General features: G+C 44.9%; 1 protein-coding gene across 1 annotated transcript in view; it reads right to left on the reverse strand.

Annotated features, from left to right (window-relative positions):
- Nucleotides 1-243: 243 nt before the first annotated feature.
- Nucleotides 244-25527, reverse strand: part of daw1 (dynein assembly factor with WDR repeat domains 1) — a 77178-nt gene continuing 51894 nt past the window's right edge. The window contains exons 11-13 of the mRNA XM_068042430.1: nucleotides 23000-23076; nucleotides 2127-2289; nucleotides 244-796 (exon numbers count right to left, since the gene is read on the reverse strand). Of these exons, the coding sequence (XP_067898531.1) occupies nucleotides 762-796; nucleotides 2127-2289; nucleotides 23000-23076 (275 nt within the window). The 3' untranslated portion in view covers nucleotides 244-761. The remainder of the gene's footprint in view (nucleotides 797-2126; nucleotides 2290-22999; nucleotides 23077-25527) is intronic.

Raw genomic sequence — 25527 nt, forward strand, 5'->3', positions numbered from 1 at the left:
TCGGTTGGTGACCATGCAAAATGGGAAATCACAAATGAGTTCCTTGTGATTTTCTACTCCTTAATTTTAATGCATGGAAAATCATGAAGAAAAGTCTGTGATTTCTTAATTTGCACTGTTGGCAAGCAAGGTCCTCTGCTGGAGCGCATATTCATAAAAATTGAATCTCAGTGGTAACTGCTTTCTAATTAGCTTTGGATAACCATTGTGTATAGGATTAATGAAGACAGCAAGACACTTAAATGAAGAACTCCAAGATACACAGATCAAGCTTTTATTTTGTAAACAAATTGAAGAAGGTTTAGATGGTTAGCTGCTATGGCAGAATACTTCAGTCTAATTGTGGTACTTTATAAAAGCATTCCATTTACGTGCAATGACTCAATGATCAAATACGGTCAAATATAGTTTTTTTAATATTTGCAAACTTCAGAACAGTTAATATTGCATTATTAACCACATTAAAGCTTAAACTTGTTGTAACAAACCTCATCAGAAAGAAAAATTCAGGTTCTGATCTTACATAAGCTTTGTTGCAGTCAGAAGTATAGCTCACACTTTGTTTAAGACAATTCTCTGATGAGCTGATATATCTTATTTGCCACTAGTTTGCAATCACAGTTGTCTGTACACAACAAAGAAACTGAACATGCTGCTTAGATTTCTTCACAAGTCCTTCTTTGAGACAACATTACAGCATTCTTATCCTAGAGATTTATCAGTATGAATTTACTAAGTTAGCTTAGTAACTCCATCTTCATTCAGCGCCATATCCTGCAAGTGTTATCTTTGCTTCCTGTATTGTAAAAAAAAAAATAAACGTAATTCTTCTTACTCCAAATAAGCCAAAGATCTTCAATATTTAATACTGGACATCAAATGCATTCTTCTGCAAGTGATTTATTTCTGAACCTGCAGTAATTGACTTCACATACAAGTTGAATACCCTTCAAGGAACATTGAGAAAAGACTGCACTATTCACCTCACAGACTAGGGGTAGGCTCATGACCCTCAATCAAGTACAATAAGAATTAAAGTTACACCAACTATGTACAATAAATAAATATAGATATATAGCCTGCATGAGTACAGCTCCAATAACACTCAAGAAGCGCAATGCCATCCAGGACAAAGCAGCCCGCTCGATCGGCACCCCATCCACCATCTTAAACATTCATTCCCTCCACAGTGGCAGCAGTGTGTACCATCTACAAGATGCACTGCAGCAACTTGCCAAGCCTCCTTCAACAGCACCTTCCAAACCCATAACCTCTACCATCTGGAAGACAAGGGCAGCAGATGCATGGGAACACCTCCATCTGCACGTTCCCCTCCAAGTCACACACCATCCTGACTTGCAACTATATCGCTGTCCCTTCACTATCACTGGATCAAAAACCTGGAACTCCCTAACAGCACTGTGGGTGTACCTATACCAGATGGACTGCAGTGGTTCAAGAAGGCAGCTCACCATCACCTTCCAAAGGGCAATTAAGGATGCGCAACAAATACTGGCCTTGCCAGCAATGCTCATGTCCCATGAAAGAATTTAAAAAATTATACATATTAGGGAGTGATTTGAAGGATATAATCTAATAAAGAATACAATTATTTGCTTGTCTCTACTGGCGCATCTAAAGGACCAGCCTTTCCAACATTGATCAAGTTCACACTCAGGTGAAAATAAACCTGCATTTATATAACGCCTTTCATGACCACCAGATGTCTCAAAGCCTTTATAGCCAATGAAGCACTTCTGAAGTGTAGTCTCTATTGAAATGCAGGACATATAGGTGAGTCAATAAAGACATGCAGATTGAACTTTCCTGTACTCTTAATTAGGAAAGAAAATTGTTGCACTTTTTAAAGGGAGCAGGGGAAAAGAAAAAATATCATCGAATCATACATTACAGAAGGATGCCATTCGGCCAATAGTGCCTGTGTCGGTTCTTTGAAAGAGCTATCAAATTAGTCCCACTCCCCTACTCTTTTCCCCATAGCCCTGCAAGGTTTTCTTTTCCAAACATATATCCATTTCCCTTTTGAAAGTTACTATTGAATCTGCTTTCACCAGCATGTCAGGCAGAAAAGTATTTACTTATCCAAGTATCATTTCATACAGTACCTGTGATGATGGCATTTCCTTCATAATTAAATGCACATGAGAAAATTTCATCGGTATGACCTTCCAGCACCTGAAGGCATTGACCTGTGCGAGGATCCCAAAGCCTGGACGTCTTGTCAGAACTGCCTGTAAGAATACGACTGCCCTGTGGATTGAAACAAATCTGACAAAACCATTGAAACATTAGAACAATTCTGCATTTACGTCATAAGAACTACTCATACTACCTAAAAGGCTATAATAACAATGTTACTATTATGGCTAGAATGCAAACTTCGCCAGCACTAAATATGATTTTTAAAGTCATGCCTGCTTATCTCAACCCATGAGGATGCATTGTGGATTTGTTGGAGCTGTCCTTTGTTCCTTCGAGGTGTTGCTGTATATGCCACATATTTAAAGATATTGTATGATATACTCATTTGGGAAGACTACTGTTGGGAAATCAAACTGACCAAACATTATGGGGCCGATTTTTCACTTACACTGGAACCTGGTGCGATGTCAGTGGAGCAACAACATTGTTGGATGACCGATGCTTGCATCAAGACGACAAAAACATTTTCAGTTCCAGCTTAATTCAACTGCTGCTGGTGAACCAAAGGTGGAAAATGGGTACCGCACTGCAGTTCACCAGTTGTGAGAGGCTGCAAAATTGGCGGGCTCACATTCTGAGCCGACTAGTAGTGGGGGAGGGAAGTAATCTTGATGGGAGCATTGAAAGTTCCTGCACTCCTGTCCCCCCTGACCCCCCCCCAAAAAAAATCAAAAGTTTCCAGGGCTGTTTCTGAATTAGCCTCCAATGGTCTCTGCCCATTTTCACCTGACAATTGCACTTGAAATCGTATCATTGATGTAGGGCCCCAGTTTGCATATTTAAGCAGCCTCCTGCCTATGCACTTGCCCATTTATAAGGCTGCCGGGAAATTGCATCTGACAAGCCTTGGGTATCAATTTAACGGTGGAAGTACCCACCCCGATTTTCAACTGCTAGCTGCTTTTTTCTCAGGTGAGGTCAAATTGACGTCTTCAGCAATAACTTTATGTTAAGGACCATTCCCTTGGATCCTCAGTGTCCTCCAGCTCCCCACCCAATTTCCACTCCAGCCTGCCAGCCCTGACATCAGTCTCGCTAGATTTGGGCAAATGATTACTGAAAATCTTTTTATATTACCTTTTTTGGAACTGCATTAATTTTCCATGCAATCCAGTACTAGAGTTTTGACTATAAATAGGTTCTGGTCTTGTTCTTGCTAGGTTGCTTATTAGGAAATTGGGCTACTGAATCTGAATGGAGTGGGAAGAGGTTTACAGTACTGTAGTCTTCAATATCACATAAAACACAGAACTAAACAGTTGCTGGTGTATCAAATTTTGAAATATATGCTTAATATGTGGTATTATTAATATATGATAATTTGTTTCTTAACTATATAATGGGCATGAAACGTCTGGAGAATACCTTTTGTTGGCACTGCCTCAAGTTTCTCATAATCTTGCTAGAAATAGTCTTGATTTTTGTACCTTCAGAAAGGCTGAAACCATGGCCACAATAATTCACTGTAGCAGTGAGGTGGAGGGAGGAGTTATGGTCAGGAAACCCAGGAGTGTGGGTTTCCCCAAACAGTGTGGAGCATGTGTTTTTTTTTTTAAACAGACTCCCTGTCCGGAAGCTGGCCTGATGAACGGGTTTGGTTGCCTGCTGGGCGATGAAGGTTCCAGAAAAGGGTACAGCTCAGGATTAGGTAAGTTTCATGCTTGTTGGGTAGAGACGACGGGGGTGTGGGGAGGGAGGTAGTAGAGCATGGTTGAAGGGTTTGGAGAAGATTGTGGGGGACTGGGAGATCACAGGAGGGTCTAGGGGTTCAGTGATTATGGGGTGGGGTGTTGGTGAGGGGTGGTGGTTTACATGTTAGCTTGTTGAGTCTGGAGGAAATGCTCCTGCTGCTCCTATAAAGGCACTTACTTGACTGATCCAGGCCCTTCTGGCCTCCTTTTACCTGCCAGGTTTCCCAAGCCCAGGAAAACCCAGCCAACATGGGTTAAAAAGACAAAGCTTGTCAAAATGGAAGCACGCAGCCTCCTTAAAAGTTTTCAGGGACTGACCCACCTCCTGAGAGTGGATTGGTCATCTGCCCCTCATCCCACTACCATTAAAATGGAAGTGGGCAGGTTTGAAGCGAGTTGGGTTCCTGTTTCAGATTCTTAACTGTCCATCTGAACCAAACCCATCTGATTTTTGTGAGCGTATTTACAATTACCCCCATTTTTCTAGACCCCTCCAAAGTAATGTAAGTAACAGCGTAGGCTGAGAGTCATCAGGAGTGTATAAAAGTGAAGAGGTTTATAACAATTTAATTCTATTACATACAACTTGAACAGAAAGTACTCCCCCATTGCTTTCTTTCCTTTTAAATTACATAAATGTTAATTTAGGGAACGGCAAAAGGAATTCAAACGAATAACAAAGTCAGTTACATGAGAATTGGAATTTTTGGACAGAGAAATGACAAAAATTCAAAGGTCAACATTCGAGAACAGAAGTTTTATAGTGCAATACTCAGTCATGGCATTCATACTGTTTTATCAGAGCTGGAATGAAGGTTTACATGGGATTAAAGGCTACTTCAATTCTTTCAAGGTCAGGCAGCTCTAAAGCTTCAAGGCAATTGTACAAAAGTATTCAATAGCATATGGGAAATAGTTATTTTGAGAATTATGATGTTGAATGAAATGTACTTTATCATTATCCTTTCACATAATGAAAACATTTGGTTTAACCTCTTCACTGTTGCCACTAACTTATCACACTGATGCATGCATCACTGCAATAATGAGAAAAGCCATAAAAATGCTAATCATACTACAGCACCCTCCTACATGTATAGTTTCCATTTTATACCAACTCTTTCATGAAACCTTTTGCCCCATCAATTAAATTCATTGCTGCTAGTTGGTAAGTAATTTTGCTGTTATCTCCTGGGTAATGCAGCACACAGTATTTATTTGTGTATTGACAGTATTGCTGCTGCTGTTGGCCAGAATCTTTTGAGACAATGGGAGGAATTTCAATGTGAAATGTTGGTGAGCAGTTAGAAGGGCTGAAATTGCCGGTGGGTTGGGAAGCAGGCAGGAACTCAACGACTTCCATCTTTAAACTCAGCGTGATCTGCTGCACACGGAAACTCATGTGGAACTGGAGTTGGTAAAATAGCCATTATCAGCTGTTTTAACTGTGAGTGCACAGGTTCCTCAGGCTTTGTGGAACTCGCCAGGGAAATAAAGGCAAGAGGACAGCGGAATTTGAGGGGGCTGAACAAATGACTGGCAAGAAATTCTTAAAATACTAAGGCCTCATACCTGTTTCCTTGTCTATGTGAAAGGCTTTTGTTCACAGGACCTGTTCTGAGAGTGTGTTTTCACTGTTTTGGAGAGGATTTCCACTACTTTGGAGGTCATTCTACTACTTTGGAGTTGAGTGCATTTGATCTACACCACCTAACTGTCAACCTTCAGTTCAGCATGGGAGCCACTTATGCAGCTTTACCACGGACCTCAGATGAGGAACAAGATGAGCAGCAGGAGCACCACCACCAATAGAAAGTGCAGTGCCAGCAGCAGCAGCAGCAGGCTTCTCCTCAACCATCTGCTGCTCCACAGGAGAGAGGGGATGAGCACAAAGGTCTCGCTCACAGGAGGTGATACGCACCACACAGGGTTTACAAACAGAGGATAAGTATCCTGGACATAACCAAGCAGCAGTGCCTCAGGGTTTCATGTCAGGTGATCACAGAGATTTGCAGCCTCCTGGAAGAACTCCTGCCAAATGGACAGGTGGGCATGCATTATCAGTGGCTGTCAAAGTCACCACAGCCCTTAATTTCTTCACTTCAGGCTCCTTCCAGGGATTTGATCGTGATATTTGCAGAATCTCACGATCTGCTGCCCACAAGAGCATCTCACAGGTGATCGATGCCATGTTGCCAAGGCTGGGAACTATGCAAACTTCTCAACTGATCAGGCCAGTTAGAATAAGTGGGCACGCGGCTTTGCCACTCTGGCTGGCTTCCCACTGTTCCAGAGAGTTATCAATGCCACACATGTGGCAATCAGGGCATCCCAGATCACCCTGGAATCTTCAACTGAAAGGGATTTCACTCCATCAATGTTCAGCTCATCTGCAACCACAGAAAGATCATCATGCATGTTTGTACCAGATTCCCAGGGACCTGTCACAATACTTTCATCTTGCACCAGTCAAGACTCCCTAAGATCTTCACACCTCAAAACAGAGTTAATAGATGGTTCCTTGGAGATGAGAGATACCCTCTGAAGATGTGGCTGCTGACACCCATGAGCCCAGATAATGATGCCCAGGAGAGGTAAAATAGAAGCCACCAGACCACCAGAACTGTGATAGGGCAAGCAATTGGGATGCTGAAGATGCACTTTAGGTACCTCACAGATCTGGCAGCACCCTTCAGTATGTACCAGCCCAGATATCAAGAATGATAATGGTCTGCTGCTGCTTGCACAACATAGTGCAGCAGCGAGGATTGGAGCTCTGGGAGGAGGAAGGTGCTGAATGCACTGTCTCTTCAGAGGAGGAGGAAGAGCAACATGAAGAACAGGAGGAGGAGGCGTGTGATGTGGCGAGGGCACCAACATCTGCACACATAGCTGCCTGGGATGCCCAGGATGGACTAATTCATGCACACTTCACTTAAACTGAGGCAGTGCACCCATCAGACAACAAAATTCTGAACTTACTTGGCTTCCCCTAAACTCCAGCACAAAGCAGTGCCAAGATCAACAATCCATCCCATTCACAGTCACCCATTGATCATCTTTAATGCTTTTCTTCCCGTCCTTCACAAGGCAGAAGGTCTTTTTCCAATCAGCAGGTAAAAATGGGCAATACAAGAAAATGGAGCAAACTAATACATTCTATCATACAAAAAAACTGAACAGAAAATTAACAATCTAAAAACTGTGTTAATCACCCAGGTACATGCCCCTGAGAACATAAGAAATAGGAGCAGGAGTAGGCCATTCAGCCCCTCAAGCCTGCCCCGCCATTTAATAAGATCATGGCTGATCTGTCCCAGGCCTCAACTCCTCTTTTGGGCCTGCTCTGCCTAACTCTCGACTCCAAAATTCCAAGATTTCAAAAATCTATCTACCTCCTCCTTAAATACATTTAGTGACCTAGCCTCCACAATTCTCTGAGGCAGAGAATTCCAGAGATTCACCACCCTCTGAGAGAAGATATTCCTTCGCATCTCAGTTTTAAATGTATGCCCCCTTATTCTGTAACTATGTCCCCTAGTTTGAGATTCCCCACTAGTGGAAACATCTTCACAACATCTACCCTGTCAAGCCCCCTTAAAATCTTATATGTTTCTATAAGATCACCTCTCTTTCTTCTAAACTCCAATGAATAAAGGCCTAACCTGTTTAGCCGTTGTTGATGAGAAAACCCCTTCATCCCAGGAATCAGCCTAGTGAACCTTTTCTGAACTGCCTCCAATGCTAGTATATCCTTCTTTAAATACGGGGACCAAAATTGTACGCAATACTCCAGTTGTGGCCTCACCAACACCCTGTACAGTTGTAACAAGACTTACCTATTTTTAAACTCTAACCCCCTAGCAATAGATGCCAAAATTCCATTTGCCTTCCTAATTACTTGATGCACCTGCCCGCTAACCTTTTGTGTTTCATGCACAAGAACACCCAGATCCCTCTGTACTGCAGTATTTTGTAGTCTTTCTCCATCTAAATAATAATCTGCCTTTTTATTCTTCCTACCAAAGTGGATTACCTCACACTTTCCCACATTGATCACCATCTGCCAAGTTTTTGCCCACTCACTTAATCTATCTATATCCCTTTGCAGATTCTTTGTTTCCTCATCACAACATGCCTTCCCACTTATTTTTGTACCATCAGCAAATTTGGATACACTACACTCTGTCCCTTCCTCTAAGTCATTAATATAGATCGTAAATAGTTGAGGCCCTAGGACCAATCCTTGTGGTACCCCACTAGTTACAGCTTTCCACCCTGAAAAAGAGCCATTGATCCCGACTCTCTGCCTTCTGTGTATTAACCAGTCCTCAAACCATGCCAACACATTACCCACAATACCGAGCTCTTATTTTGTGCAATAACCTTTTATGTGGCACCTTATCAAATGCCTTCTGAAAATCCAAATACACTACATCTACCAGTTCCCCTTTATCCACTCTATTTGTTATATCCTCAAAGAACTCTAACAAATTTGTCAAACATGATTTCCCTTTCATAAAACCATGTTGATTCTGTTTGATTGCATTATGCTTTTCTAAATGTCCTGCTATTTCTTCCTTAATAATGGACTCTAGCATTTTCCCAATGACTGATGTTAAGCTAACTGGTCTGTAGTTTCCTGCTTTCTGTCTCCCTCCTTTCTTGAATAGGGGTGTCACATTAGCGGTTTTCCAATCCGCTGGTACCGTACCGGAGTCCAGGGAGTTTTGGTATCTTACTCCACTATCCTCCACTATCTCTGCAGCTACTTCTTTTAAAACCCTTGGATGCAGGCCATCAGGTCCTGGCGACTTGTCTGCCTTTAGTCCCATCAGTTTGTCCAGCACCTTTCCCCTTGTGATGGAGATTGTTACAAGTTCCTCCCTCCCATTTACACCTTTTCATCGATTATTGTTGGGATGTTTATAGTGTGCTACACCGTGAAGACTGATGCAAAATATTGGTTTAAGTTATCTGCCATTTCCCTATTCCCTGTTATTAATTCCCCAGTCTCATCCTCTAAGGGTCCCACACTTACTTTAGCTACTCTCTTCCTTTTAATATACCCTTAGAAGCTCTTACTGTTTGTTTTTATATTTCTTGCCAATTTACTCTCATAATCAATTTTCTCCCTCTTGATTAGTTTTTTAGTCATCCGCTGCTGGTTTCTAAAAATTCCCACTCCTCTGGCCTACCACTCGTTTTCGCTGCATTGTACACCTTTGTTTTTGATTTGATACTCTCCTTAACTTCCTTTGTTATCCACGGGTGGTTCATCATTCTCTTCGAGCCCTTCCTTCTGACTAGAATAAATGTTTGCTGAGTGTTATGAAATATCTGCTTAAAAGTCTGCCACTGCTCATCTACTGACCTCCCCTGTAGTCTATCTTCCCAGCCCGCTTTATACAACTCTTTCTTCACACCTCTGTAATTGCCCTTATTTAAGTTGAAGACACTGGTTTGAGACCCAAGTTGCTCACCCTCAAACTGAATTTGAAAATCTACCATGTTATGATCACTTCCCCCGAAAGGATCCTTAACTACGAGATCACTTATTAATCCTACCTCATTACACAATACCAAATCTAAAATAGCCTGTTCCCTGGTAGGTTCTGCAAAGTATTGCTTTAAGTAACAATCCCTGAGGCACTCTACAAATTCGTCTTCCATGCTACCCTTGCCAATTTGATTTGTCCAGTCTATATGCAGATTAAAATCACCCATGATAATTGCAGTGCCCTTCTTACACGCCTCCATTATTTCCTGATTAATATCTTGTCCTCCAGAGAGGCAACTCTTCGGGGGCCTATAGACCACTCCCAGCCGTGATTTATTTCTCTTGCTATTCCTTATTTCCACCCAAGCTGATTCTACATCACAATCTATTACACCTATATCATTACTCATAACTGCACTGATCCCTTCCTTTAATAACAAAGCTACCCCACCTCCTTTTCCTTTCTGCCTAGTCTTCCGGAACGTCGAATATCCTTGAACATTAAGATTCCAGTCCTGGTCATCCTGCAACCAAGTCTCAGTGATAGCTATCAAATCATATTCATTTATTTCTATCTGTGCCGTCAGCTCATCTATCTTGTTACTTACGTACTTACTACGTACTTTTTACCATTTCTACCTACTCTGGTTCTAATTTCTGTTGTACTCTTGCGCTTGTATTCTCTGTCCCTTCCTGTCACTCTCTGATTAATGTTTGCTCCTTCACTATCCTGCAGCTCTACTCTCTCGTTACTTTTCGACTTTTTAAACTTGCTTTCAATTGAACCCTCGTCCCCACTATTTAGTTTAAAGCCTTATCTATAACCCTAGTTATACGATTTGCCAGGACACTGGTCCCAGCATGGCTCAAGTGAAGCCCATCCCAACAGAACAGCTCTCTCTTTCCCCAGTACTGGTGCCAGTGTCCCATGATCAGAACCCATTTCTCTCACACCAATCTTTGAGCCACACATTTACCTCTCTAATCTTATTTACCCTATGCCAATTTGCATGTGGCTCAGGTAGTAATCCGGAGATTATTACCTTTGAGGTTCTGCTTTTTAATTTAGCCCCGAGCTGCTCATAGTCCCTCAGCAGAACCTCTTTCCTAGTCCTACCTATGTCGTTGGTACCTACGTGGACCACGACAACTGGATCTTTTCCCTTCCACTCCAAGTTCCTTTCCAGCCCAGAAGACTTGTCCTTAACCTTGGCACCAGGTAGGCAACAGAGCCTTCGGGACTCTCTCTTTTCTGCAGAGAACAGTATCTACTCCCCTAACTATGCTATCCCCTACCACAACTACATTTCTCTTTTCTCCCCCCACTTGAATGGCACTCTGAACTACGGTGCTGTGGTTAGTTCGCTCATCCTCCCTACAGTCTGTGCCCTCATCTACACTGGGAGCAAGAACCTCATACCTATTGGATAAGGGGACTGGCTGAGGCTCCTCCAAAGCTAAATTCTGGATCCGCATACCTGCCTCACTCACAGTCACATCCTCCTGTCCCTGACCACTGGCTGAATTCAAGGTAGTTAATCTAAGAGGTGTGACTGTCTCCTGAAACACAGTGTCCAGGTAACTCTCCCCCTCCCTGATGTGTCACAGTGTCCGCAGCTTGGACACCAGCTCATCAACTCTGAACCGAAGTTCCTTGAGCAGCCAACACTTGCTGCAGATGTGGTCACCGTGGATCACACCAGCTCCCACATAGCTCCCACCAGCTGCAACACATCGCCTGCCCAATTATCTCTTCTATTTAATTAATTAATTTGGATCTCAGTATTACAAAAAAAAAGAACAATTTAAGTGTACTCTTAACCTGTAATGACGTCACCTGATTTAAATCACTTGGCCAAAACTAAAAAAAACATGAGACACGGAAGAAAGAAATACCCACCAATCACTTACCAGCTCTCCTGTGACATCACACTTCGACTTTTGCTGGTCAAGCGGGTCCACAGAACAGAAGAGAGAGCTCTCGCACCTGCTTCTAGTCTCGGGCCTCGGCTCCTTTTATCTCCCGGCTCCTCTCGCCTGTTCCCGCTCTTTCTGCCGCCGCTCTCTCCGCTGAGCAACTACAGTTCTTTACTCCTCCTTTTAGGACTACTCCTACATGGTGCATCCCCTGTGGTTCAGCAGAGATAAGCCAGGCTGCTCATATCCCTGCTCTGACTGCTCAGATGCTCATAGCCAATGTCCTCTGGGTTTTGGAGCTCATGAGGACCCCGCCAACAACTGCCCCACCTGTGCAAGGTCAAACTCGACCATCAGGACAGGAGGCAACATGTGGGGCTCTAAATGAGGAGGGGGGCAAGGGGTCAGAAATGGAGCACTTTGAGCAGGGTCCCCACTTACATGTCCCCTTTCTCTAACTCCCCTCTCATGGACCACCCCACTTACCTTCTAGTAACGAGCAGGAGAGCACTTTCCTGCACTTCAGTGTTGTGCTGAAAGGCCAAGGCTAATTTTCATTAATCCTGTTTCAGGTGGCATTCCGAGTGTGCAAGCCATTGGTGAGGGCAGCATGCACTCGATCGATTGCCGTGTTTGATGCTCTATGCAGGCGGTCAATCTTTCCATGCATGTAGATATCAACATGAAGGCCTGAAACATCATAGCACTCACTCTAGAGATAGACCCCTCCAAACTCTCTTCAATCATGTGCAGTGTGGCTGGAACAGCTGACAGAATCTCACATTTCCTGTTGCTGCTCCAGAATTGTCCTTTATCAATGGCTCCCAAGGCTCAGCATCAGCATCCAGCTGAGCAGAGCTTGGAGCATCCTGCGCCCTCCGATGAGGACACTCCACTGCTGTCCCTCTCACCACCACCTGCTTCAGCTCACTTGTGATGTGTGCGACACCACGGGCTGAATTTTCGCACCCCCCTCCCCCCCACCCCCCGCGCAACAAGGTCAGGAACGGAGATGGAGCGGCTCAATAATACCAGCGCTGGCCAACTTATCAGTTTCAGGATGCCGTTCCCAGTGCAAGCAATGTTTTGGGAAGGGGAGGGGCGGGACAGGGATCTCACTCTCCTCCTCATTGAGGTCAATTAAAGTATTTAAAAAGCTTGTTAAGAGTTTGTTGGAGGGTGAAGGTGGAATTTTGAAGGGGACGCATGGGTTTCAGGAGCTGTCTGTTGCAGGGTTGGCAAGTAAAGAGTGAGGAGCCAATCATAGCTGCCCCAAGGCATCACACCAGCCCTATAAGAGGGTCAGTGAGGCAAAGGGGTAAGGAGTAAGAGGTTTAGAAAGGGCGGAACTTAGAACAATCATCATCACTAGGCAAAAAGTACTGAGCAAACTATTGGGATTGAAGGCAGACAAGTCCCCAGGGCCTGATGGCTTACATCCAAGGGCCTTCAAGCAAGTGGCAGCGGAGATAGTGCATCCATTGGTTATAATATTCCAAATTCCTTGTATGCGGGAAAGGTTCCATTGGAATGGAAAAATGCTAATATAACGCCCTTATTCAAAAAGGAAGGGAGGTAGAAAGTAGGAAACTACAGGCCAATTAGTTTAACATCTGTCGTTGGGAAATTGTTCGAATCCATTGTTAAGTAAGTAATAACAGGTTTAGAAAGTCAAAACGCAATCCATCAGAGTCAGCATGGTTTTATGAAGGGTAAATCGTGTTTGATTAATTCGCTAGAGTTCTTCAAAGTAAAGTGGATAATGGGGATCCTGTAGATGTAGTATATCTGGACTTCCAGAAGGCATTTGATAAGGTGCCGCACAAAAGGTTAATACACAAGGTAGGATCACATGGCTTTCTATTGCTTTCTATTTCCCTCCTGGTGTTTGATAAAGAGTCGACCAAAACTTGTTTTCAGAGCCACATCTCCTTCCTCAGTGACAGTCTCTGGCTCCGACTTATTCCACGTGGATTCCAACTGCAGTTTCACCCATCATGTTTTGAATCCACCCAGGATTACAGGTATCTCTGAGAAATACAACGTTCCTCGGACTGCTATTCTCACCACATCCTGAGATCCACACTCAGTGCTATGTGTCGCCACATGTACACATTGAACCTCTCTCTCCAGCAGCACCGCCTCACCTTAGCTCAAAGCTGTTCTACTCCACAGTTTCATTTCATCCTTAGTCTCATCCGACGCATTAACAAAAAACTTTTTTTCTTCCTTTCAGGTGTCAAGGAACGCAAGCTCCAGCAGCTGATGGGGACTAATGCCCCTCCAGATCCTTCTTCCCCTTCACTTCCCTCTGACTCCACCTCTTCAGATCTGACCCCTTGCCATGCATTTACTATACCCTCTGACCTCCCCCTCTCTGACGCTGAATGTTCTGTACTCAGCAAAGGTCTCAGTTTTATCCCCTTACGCCCCCACCTCACTGAATTTCACGCTCGGCATGACGTTGAGCTCTTCTTCTGTCGCCTCCACCTCCAGGTTCACTTCCTTGACCAGGAGTCCTTCCCCCGAACAATAGACCCATTCATCTGCCTCCAGCATTCTCCCTCGACCTGGACGCCTCCCCCTGGCCTCTTACCGCTCTTGATCTTTTCATTGAAAACTGTCTGTGAGACATTGGTCATCTCAATTTCTCTGCCCCCCCTCACTCACTCTAACCTGTCCCCCTCTGAACTTGAGGCACTCCGTTCTCTCAGGTCTAACCCTGACATGGTCATCAAACCTGCAGACAAGGGTGGTGGTGTTGTTGTATGGCGTACCGACCTCTACCTTGCAGAGGCTCAGCGCCAACTCTCAGACACTTCTTCCTACCTCCCTCTGGACCATGACCCCACCACCGAACATCAAGCTACTGTCCACAGGACTGTCACTGACCTCATCTCCTCTGGAGATCTTCCCTTTACAGCTTCCAACCTCATAGTCCCACAAAGCCGGATAGCCCGCTTCTAACTCCTTCCCAAAATCCACAAACAGGACTGTCCCGGCAGACCCATTGTGTCAACCTGCTCCTGCCCCACTGAACTTATTTCTTCCTATCTTGACTCTATCTTTTCTCCGCTGGTCCAGTCTCTTACCACCTACATCCGTGACTCTTCTGACGCCCTACGTCATATTGACAATTTCCAGTTTCCTGGTCCCAACCGCCTCCTCTTCACTATGGACGTCCAATCTCTCTACACCTCCATCCCCCACCAGGACGGTTTGAGGGCTCTCCACTACCATCTTGAACAGAGGCCCAACCAGTCCCCATCCACCACCACTCTCCTCCGCCTGGCTGAACTTGTTCTCACATTGAACAACTTCTCCTTCAACTCCACTCACATCCTTCAAGTAAAAGGTGTTGCTATGGGTACCCACATGGGTCCTAGTTATGCCTGTCCTTTTGTGGGATATGTTGAACATTCCTTGTTCCAGTCCTACTCAGACCCCCTCCCCCAACTCTTTTTCCAGTACATTGATACTGTATCAGTGCCGTTTCCTGCTCCCGCCCCGAACTTGAAAACTTTATCAACTTTGCTTCTAACTTCCACCCTTCTCTCACCTTTACATGGTCCATCTCCGACACTTCCCTTCCCTTCCTCGACTTCTCTATCTCCATCTCTGGGGATAGGCTGTCTACTAATACCCATTATAAGCTCACCGACTCCCACAGCTACCTTGACTACAGGGTTATGGAGAATGGGCAGGAAAGTGAAGTTGAGGCCGAGATGAGATCAGCCATGATAGTATTGAATGGCTCGAGGGGCTGAATTGCCTACTCCTGCTCCTAGTTCTCAAGTTCTTATGAGTAGCCCTTGATGCTGCACAGGTAGTGGGAAGATTATGCACTCAGCTCTCAGGCACTAAACGGGGTTGTCACCGCTCTGGCATCGTACGGGCAAACGAGCAGGGGGCAAGGCTGTCAAGGACAATTGGGCAGCCAGTAGTCCAAAATGGAAACTGCATCTAGCAATGGGGGCACAACTGTCAGATTTTAGGCCCAGTGGTGATAACACCCTCCACAGGAAAGACAAAGGACTCTATTAAATTTATAGCTTAACTATTTAAACTACTTAATATAATTACAAATTATCATTGAGTAATATTTCTAAACTTGAAACCCTAATTAGTTAAACAAAATACAATAAAGATGGCAGGGTAGGTGATGTGTTGCAGCTGTAGCATGTGGAAGCTGATGGATACATCTGCAGTAAGTGTCTGCAGCTTGAGGAACTTTGGCTCAACATTGGTCAGCTGGAGTCTGAGTTTCGGACAATGCGATGCATTAGGAAGGGAGAAAGTTACTTGGACACTTCGTTCTAGGAGGCAACACACCCCTTAGGTAGGTACTTCAGATTTGGTCTGTGGTCAGGGTGCGACAACAAGTGAGGCAGGTATGGGGATCCAGAAAGTAGCAATGGAGGAGCCTTAGGCTTTGCTTTTGTCCAACAGGTTTGAGGTTCTAGCAGCCTGTGTGGACAAGAACAGGGATTGCAAGGAGGACGAGCTAACTGACAACAGCACCATGGTACAGGGGGCCATTCAAGTTGGGGGAGTAAAAAAGAATGTAGTAGTTCTTTCTTTCTTTTGGGCCTCCTTATCTCGAGAGACAATGGATACGTGCCTGGAGGTGATCAGTGGTTTGTGAAGCAGCGCCTGGAGTGGCTATAAAGGCCAATTCTAGAGTGACAGGCTCTTCCACAGGTGCTGCAGAGAAATTTGTTTGTCGGGGCTGTTGCACAGTTGGCTCTCCCCTTGCGCCTCTGTCTTTTTTCCTGCCAACTACTAAGTTTCTTCGACTTGCCACATTTTAGCCCTGTCTTTATGGCTGCCCGCCAGCTCTGGCGAACGCTGGCAACTGACTCCCACAACTTGTGATCAATGTCACAGGATTTCATGTCGCGTTTGCAGACGTCTTTAAAGCAGAGACATGGACGGTTGGTGGGTCTGATACCAGTGGCGAGCTCGCTGTACAATGTGTCTTTGGGGATCCTGCCATCTTCCATGCGGCTCACATGGCCAAGCCATCTCAAACGCCGCTGACTCAGTAGTGTGTACAAATGTAGTAGTAGGGGACAGTATAATTATGGGGAATAGATACTGCTCTCTGCAGCCGAGGGCATGAATCCCGAAAGCAGTGTAGCCTGCCAGGGTTAAGGACAGAGCCTCGAGGCTAAGGAGGAACTTGGAGTGGGAGAGGAAGGATCCAGTTGTCGTGGTCCACATAGATACCAATGACATAGGTAGAACTAAGAAAGCGGTTCTGCTAAGGGAGTATGAGCGACTCGAGGCTAAATTAAAAAGCAGGACCACAAAGGTAATAATCTCTGGATTGCACCTGAACCATGAGAAAATTGGCAGAGGGTAAATAAGAACAGAGAGTTGAGTGCGTGGCTCGAAGATTGGTGTCAGAGAAATGGGGCACCAGCACAAATACTGGGGAAAAAGGGAGCTGTACAGGCAGGACAGGCTGCACTTGAACCGCGCTGGGTCCAGTGTCCTGGCAAATCATATAACTAGGGCTGTAGACAGGGCTTTAAACTAAGTAGTGTGCCGGGGGTGGGGGGGCAGGTTCACAAAAGGGGAGATTTAGAAAGTTAACGAGAAAGGACAAGGATAGTGCAGGGATGCAATAAGAGTAATGATAAGCAGAGTGTGACAGGAAGGAACAGAGAATACAAATATAGGCATGCACCAGCAAATAGGGTCAGAGTCGGGAAAAATGTTAAAAAGACAGAATTAAAGGCTCTTTATCTGAATGCATGCAGCATTTGTAACAAGAGGGACCAATTGATAGTACAAATAGAAATAAGTGGGGATGATATGATATCCATTACAGAGATGTGGTTGCAGGGTGACCAGGACTGGGAACTGAATAGTCAAGGGTATTTGACATTTCGAAAGGATAAGAAGAAAGAAAAAGGAGGTGGAGTAGCTCTATAAATAAAGGATAAGATCAGTACAGTAGTGAGAAATGATCTTGGCTCAGAAGATCAAGAGGTAGAATCAGTTTGGCTGAAGGTAAGAAATAGCAAAGGAAAGAAGTCACTGGTGGGAGTAGTTTTCAGGCCACCAAACAGTAGCCACATTATAGGACAGAGCATAAATCAATAAATAATGGGGGCTTGTAAGAAAGATACTGCAAATAATCATGGGCAACTTTAATCTTTATATCGATTGGACAAATCCAATTGGCAAAGGTAGCCTTGAGGATGAGTTCATAGAGTGCATTTGGGACAGTTTCTTAGAACAATGCGTCCAGGAATGAACCAGGGAACAGGTTATTTTGGACCCGGTAATGTGTAATAAGACAGGATTAATTAAATGACCTCAAAGTAAAAGGATCCTCTAGGCAAGAGTGATCATAACATGATTGTGAATTTCTCTTTCAGTTTCAGGGTAAAAACATGGGTCTGAAACTAGTGTCTTAAACTTAAATAAAGGCAATTACAAAGGTGTGAAGACGGAGTTGGCTATAATGGACTGGGAAAATAGGTTAAAGGTAACACTGTAGATAAGCAGTGGCACACATTTCGGAGGTATTTCATAACTCAACGAAGATAATTACCATTGAGAAAAAAACTCCATGAGAAGGATGTGCCATCTGTGGATAACTAAGGAAATTATCTATGGTATCAAATTGAAAGAAAAGGCGTACAATGCTGTGAAAATTAGTGGTGGGCCCAAACATTGGGAACATTTTAGAAACCAGCAAAGGATGACTAAAACAAAAAGAGGGAGAAATTAGAATATGAGAGTAAACTAGCAAACAATTTTAAAACAGACAGTAAGAGCTTCTATAAGTATATAAAAGGGAAAAGAGTAGCTAATGTAAATGTTAGTCCCTTAGAGGATGAGACTGGGGAATTAATAATGGGAACCAAGGAAATGGAGAGACTTTGAACAAGTATTTTGTATCTGTCTTCACAGTAGAAGACACAAAAAACATCCCAAGAATAGTAGAAAATCAAGCGGCAAAAGGGAGGGAGGAACTTAAAACAATCATCACTAGAGATAAAGTACTTGGAAAACTAATGGGACTAGAGGGTGATAAGTCTCCTGGACCTGATAGCCTTCTTAAAAGAAGTGACTGCAGAGATGGTAGATGCATTGGTTGTAATCTTCCAAAATTCCGGAAAGATCCCAGCAGATTGGAAAACTGTTCGAGAAAGGAGGGAGCCTGAAAGCAGGAAACTATAGGCAAGTTAGCCTAACATCTGTCATTGGGAAAATGCTGGAATCCATTATGAAGGAAATAGTAGCCGGACATAATAAAATCAAACAGAGTCAACATGGTTTTGTGAAGGGAAAATAGTGTTTGACAAATTTATTCGAGCTCTTTGAGGATGTAACAAGCAGGGTGGATAAAGGGGAACCAGTAGATGTAGTGTACTTGGATTTCCAAAAAGCATTCCATAAGATACCACATAAAAGGTTACTGCACAAGATAAGAGCTCATCGTGTTGGAAGTAACATATTAGCATGGATAGAGGATTGGCTAACAGGAAATAGAGAGTCAGGATAAATGGGTCATTTTCAGGTTGGCAAACTGTAACTAGTGGGGTGCCACAGGGATCAGTGCTGGCACCTCAACCATTTACGATCTATATTAGTGACTTGGATGAAAGGACCGAGTATATTGCAGCCAAATTTGCCAAGGCTACAAAGATGGGTAGGAAAGGAGGTTGTGGGGAGGACACAAAGACTCTGCAAAGGGATATAGATTGGTTAAGTGAGTGGGCAAAAAACTGGCAGATGGAGTATAATGTGGGAAATGTGAGGTTGTCCACTTTGGTGGGCAGAATAGAAAAGCAGATTATCTAAATGGAGAGAGATAGCAGAATGCTGTGGTATAGAGCAATCCGGGTGTCCTGGTAGATGCATCACAAAAAGTTAGTATGCAGGTACAGCAAGTAATTTGGAAGGGATTGGAGTATAAAAGTAGGGAAGTCTTGCCACAACTGTACAGGGCTTTGGTGAGACCATACCTACAGTACAACGTATAGTTTTGGTCTCCTTATTTAAGGAGGGATATACTATGCATTGGAGGCAGCCAGAGAAGGTTCACTAGTTGATTCCTGGGATGAAGGGATTGTCTTATTAGGAAAGGTTGAGCAGATTGGGCCTTTACTCATTGGAGTTTAGAAGAATGAGAGGCGATTTTATTGAAACCTATAAGATTCTGAGGGGGCTGGACAGGGTAGATGCTGAGAGGATGCTGACAAAGCCACATAGGTGATACAACCAGTTCCACCTGATTAATAGGACAACTACTCTGAGGATGCGATTCTGTTGCCTGGCCAGTCAGGTGGCGCCTTCCAATATCCTCCTGCAAGGGTCTCAGTTATTGCGGTGGTCTGCAGCACTCTCCATTTCATGGCCGTGCAGAGGAGTGTGGAACTTAAGGATGGTGAAGCCCTGGAAGGAAACAGCTCATCGTGGGAGATCTGGAACTAGGGAGCACAGTTTCAAAATAAGGGGTCTCCTAGTGAAGATGGAGATAAGGAGATAAGGAGAAATTTCTCCTCTCAGAGGGTTGTTAATCTTTCGAATTCTCTACCACAACGAGCAGTGGAGGCTGGATCATTGAATATATTCAAAGCTGAGCTGGACAGATTTTTGATTGGCAAAGGAGTCAGGTTTATGAGGTGCAGGCAGGAAAGTGGAATTAAAGCCACAATCAGATCAGCCATGATCTTATTGAATGGTGGAGCAGGCTGGAGCTGCTAAATGGCCTACTCCTGCTCCTATTTCTTGTTATGTTCTTTCCTGTTAGCTGCCATGACTCCTTCATCCTCTGCCAGATCTCCACGCCAACCCCCAAATATGTAAAAAGATCTGAGGAAACAAGGGATATCCCTTGAAGACATGGCTACTCACTCCTCTTTGGGAGCCCCAGACAGAGCCACAGAGACAATAAAACTAATTCCACCTGCTTAATAGGACAACCATTCTGGGGATGTAATTTTGTTGCCTGGACTAGTCAGGTGGCACCCTCTAATACTCTCCTGCAAAGGATCTCAGTCATTGTGGTGGTCTGCTGCGCTCTCCAATTCATGGCCATCCAGAAAAGTGTGGAACTTGAAGATGGTGAAGCCCTGGAAGCAAACAGCTCACTGCGAGAGAAGCAGGAGCAAGAGGTAAGAGTGATGGAGGAATTGGAGGCAGAGGGAGATGACACTGCACAGAGAGGTGCCCTTGCTGCATGACAAAGTGGCTTCCTCTAGCCATCTTCCAGAAAGAGGACCTCCTTCCTCTCCCTCATCGCCTCCAGTGTTAGATCCAGGTCAGATGGGATGTGAGGAGGTGCCTTGACAGAGATGGAACAGTGCACATGCAAGGTAAGTTGGTATGAGGAGTGATGTGCAGGATTAGGCTTGGCAAGGCAGTGTGAAGGGGGTTGTGATAAGATGCACATCAGAATATACTTGAATGTGCTATACCACTCACTTTTCCTGCTCTAATTCCTGATCTCACCAAAGCCTTTGACCTCGTCAGCAGACGTGGTCTCTTCAGACTACTAGAAAAGATCGGATGTCCACCAAAGCTACTAAGTATCATCACCTCATTCCATGACAATATGAAAGGCACAATTCAGCATAGCGGCGCCTCATCAGACCCCTTTCCTATCCTGAGTGGCGTGAAACAGGACTGTGTTCTCGCACCCGCACTGTTTGGGATTTTCTTCTCCCTGCTGCTCTCACATGCGTTCAAGTCTTCAGAAGAAGGAACTTTCCTCCACACAAGATTAGGTGGCAGGTTGTTCAACCTTGCCCGTCTAAGAGCGAAGACCAAAGTACAGAAAGTCCTCATCAGGGAACTCCTCTTTGCTGACGATGCTGCATTAACATCTCACATTGAAGAGTGGCTGCAGAGTCTCATCGACAGGTTTGCGGCTGCCTGCAACGAATTTGGCCTAACCATCAGCCTCAAGAAAACTAACATCATGGGGCAGGACGTCAGAAATGCTCCATCCATCAATATCGGCGATCACGCTCTGGAAGTGATTCAAGAGTTCACCTACCTAGGCTCAACTATCACCAGTAACCTGTCTCTCGATGCAGAAATCAATAAGCACATGGGAAAGGCTTCCACTGCTATGTCCAGACTGGCCAAGAGAGTGTGGGAAAATGGCGCACTGACATGGAACACAAAAGTCCGAGTGTATCAAGCCTGTGTCCTCAGTACCTTGCTCTATGCCAGCGAGACCTGGACAACGTATGTCAGCCAAGAGCGACGTCTCAATTCATTCCATCTTCACTGCCTCCAGAGAATCCTTGGCATCAGATGGCAGGACCCTATCTCCAACACAGAAGTCCTCGAGGCGGCCAACATCCCCAGCTTATACACCCTACTGAGTCAGCGGTGCTTGAGATGGCTTGGCCATGTGAGCCACATGGAAGATGGCAGGATCCCCAAGGACACATTGTACAGCGAACTCGCCACTGGTATCAGACCCACCGGCCGTCCATGTCTCCGCTTTAAAGACGTCTGCAAACGCGACATGAAGTCCTGTGACATTGATCACAAGTTGTGAGAGTCAGTTGCCAGCAATCGCTAGAGCTGGCGGGCAGCCATAAAGGCGGGGCTAAAGTGTGGCGAGTCGAAGAGACTTAGCAGTTGGCAGGAAAAAAGACAGAAGTGCAAGGGGAGAGCCATCTGTGTAACAGCCCTGACAACCAATTTTTTCTGCAGCACCTGTGGAAGAGTCTGTCACTCTAGTATTGGCCTTTATAGCCACTCCAGGCGCTGCTGCACAAACCACTGACCACCTCCAGGCGCTTACCCATTGTCTCCCGAGACAAGGAGGCCAAAGAAGAAGAAGAGAAAGAAGAATTAGGTCATTAAACCTCTTCCGGCACTGCATCCAGAGCATGGCACCACACTGCCTCTGCTGTCCTCCTCAGTGATTTCCAACCACGCCTTTTTCTTCTCTGTAGCAGACTTCTTCCTTCCATTGGCAGGGAACTGAATTTTCCTCTGAGCCCTTACAGCCCACAGTATCATCTCTAGAGAGGCATCTGTGAAGTGCGGTGCTATTTTGCAATGTTGTGGATCCATTGATTCTGTTTAAACACTTCATAATTCTCATCCTAGCAGCGTCCTTTTAAATAACTGAGCTACCTGCCACTCCCTAATTACACCAGAAGTGTGCCAGACACCATATTGGCTTGGGCATCTTTGAGTCATTCAAGCTGCCCACCTGAAATGGGCATTAGGTTTGTTTCACACCAGTTGTAAGACCCCGAAAGCGAAATTTGGATACAAATGGGTGGAACTTGTGCCTAGTTGTACCAGGTCAAGTGACCTAACCTACCATCCTTAAAGAAACCAGTGGAGGCTGCTCAGAAATAGGCCCAGCGTGTTTATTTCTGGGTCCAGGAGAAGCAAGAGTGCTCCTCTGCAGTCCACAAAAAGCCTAGGCCTACAGTTGGATTTGAACCCGTTCAAACACCAGAGTTACTGGCTGGCTCCACATAACAGGCAACGTGGGGCACACATTTGCGCCCACAACATTTATATAATGCTCAAAGCCAACTTTGACACAGTACAAACCAATACTCAGAGCAATTGTTCTGCTGAATTTGTGCGCATTTTGGGTGCAAACGAATTATGCCCCTAAATCTTACCTTTTATACAATCATTCTTCAGCCAGTTTTTTTACACCTACCTTGGAGATTTCTCCTTCATGACCTTCTAGCTTCACCACACACTTGCGGCTGGCTGCACTGTAAACTCTTGCAGTACCTTCAAGCAAACAAACGTAGTCAGCATCGAGGCCTCTCTGGACAAATGGCACAGATGTATAAAACAACTACAATGAAGGTGTGAAATTTTCTCGTGATTAGCTGCAAATTAAAACTTGATAAAATTTGATCTGTCAGTGTATACCAGGGAATAACTCAAAGTATTACCTATTCCCTGGCTTCAGTTGACCTTTAGAAACCAGACAGGGATGTCATCAGAACCCAATTACCAACTTGTTATCACTCCCAAAGATCAGTAACAACTTCATTATCCCAGAAGGGGTTAAACACACCTTACATTAAGTGATAATTAGATGTGCCAAACTACATCCTGCCTCTTTAACTGAAAATATTTAAATAATGATTTACTTTATTAACTGATTAATTACAGTTTGAATAATTAAATCATTCTTACCGACTAGTTAAATTATTAGGTGATATACTTGCAGTGAAAATTAAAAATCTATCCAAGGGCAGTTAGTGATGACTGGGCTGTCTATAATCATGTAACATATTCCAGATAGTGATTAAAATGACAAATCATATAATAAGTATTAAACTGGTACAATTCTGACATTCATTCACTCAAGTAAAAAGCCACCATCTCACTTATAACTTAGAAAATCAACACATACGAAACAACTCCTGAAATTCACCCTGTTGAATTTTCTGGTGTGAGTTGCGTGTGTGATCCACATGAACTAGACAGCCAGTGCTGCCACTCTGATCTTGCTTAAAACTTGCCAGTTGTAATTTTGTGGGAAGGCTGCACATTGCATTGTTGCTTTGAGCAATAGACTCATTTAGCCCTGCGGAGGGCCAGAAGACACTTAAGGGCCACCTTTTGAAGAGACTGGGAGCATGTGGCCAGGAAGGTCAACTTCTGGAGTCTGGACATGAGAATCTTGCAGCAGTGCCATGAGAGGTCTAATGACCTCATGTGGGTGGTCAACGTCGGTCAACATCTTCATGTCATCACATACTCACCACACCACCAACCTCTCATGCTGCTCAATTTAGTACACCCCCATCACTCACCCAGCAGCACTCCCTGGCATGCAGGACACACGGCTAACATCCAAATACTCCAGCTGACCCTCACACTGCCAGCCTCACAGCCACCTCTGACTGACTGCAAATGCATTTAGCTGTTCAGCTATGGCAGGCACATCACCCAAACACAGTGCTAACAACCACTGATATTCTACCCTCTCTCTTGCAGGACAAGGAGACATACAATAGAAAGAAACAGAGCAGAGCTGGCAGGGGACACGGATGCCTGCATCACCTGAGCCCTATGGAGAAGATGGGTTGTAGCATCACGGGGTCGGCTGCAACAGGGACCGCAGCACCCAACGCCACTGAGAACATTGAGGATGATTGTATCTTCCTGCCTTATGCCCCTTCTCAAGTCCCAGCACACCCCCATCCAGCTATCTGGCATGAGGAGCAAGCTTTCCACCCCAACTCCTTTCCTTCATATGAACCTTCCCCTTCTGAGTTCCTGCTTTCAGACACTGAAGAACTGCTGCCTGCCCAGTCGCAGCAGCCCAGGAGGAGGAAACAGAGCAACAGCACAGCACAGATGAAGGAGCTCTGTTACTTGATCTGACACTCTCAGCCATCAGCTTAAACACTGGCACTGCACTTATCTCAGAGGCTAGTATAGAGTTGGGATCAGCACATGGTGATCAGCACAGTGCACACAAGTGGGCTGTAGCCAGGCCAGGCTGAAAGGATGATTCGTTTTCCAGCCCACTGGAGGGGGAGGTGGCAGATGAATACTTCTGCAGAGGACTCAGATGAGAACCTCGATGGGGCAGCATAGAGTAGAGCGCTGAATGAGCATGCACATTGAGACACTGGGTGCATTGGCTGGTCTGCCAGGTAGCCTCCTGTCACTGTCAAGGAGAAGTCCGGTTCCAACTTGGCAGAGGGCATGGCATGGAGCTTGCCCTGTCCACAGCCTCTGTTCCATCTTCTTATCCTGCTGCAGGCCCAGAGACACTGACACTGTTGCCCCATACCTGTTGCAGGCTTTATGTGGACAGGTCACCTAATCCTCTGCCATCTCTATGAGGATGCAGCAACACTTTCTGGTAAATGCACCAAACCTCCAAAAATACTGCAGAATACTTTCAGACACTTTCTAATAGAAAAGGTTCCAAAAATTTAACTTGCCTGCAATTAAGGTGCTTGGTCTTTCAAATAACTCTGCTGCAAAGCCCAGCTTGCTGTTTCACACTTCTAATTTCAGGAGTGACAACACAGCCATTGCCAGGACCTGCACTGTCAAATTTGGAGTCCTGGCGTCACATCAACTAGTCAGGATAGCGCCAATTCATCGTGTTCGGGAGCACACAGGGGAAGCAGCTGAGAGTGCTCATATCAATGGAGAATGCCACACGAGCTGTACAGGTAGTGGCCCTGGTGCAGCCTGCCTCCAGGCAAG

This window comes from Heterodontus francisci, chromosome 11 (assembly GCF_036365525.1).
Source record: "Heterodontus francisci isolate sHetFra1 chromosome 11, sHetFra1.hap1, whole genome shotgun sequence".
Lineage (NCBI taxonomy): Eukaryota > Metazoa > Chordata > Chondrichthyes > Heterodontiformes > Heterodontidae > Heterodontus > Heterodontus francisci.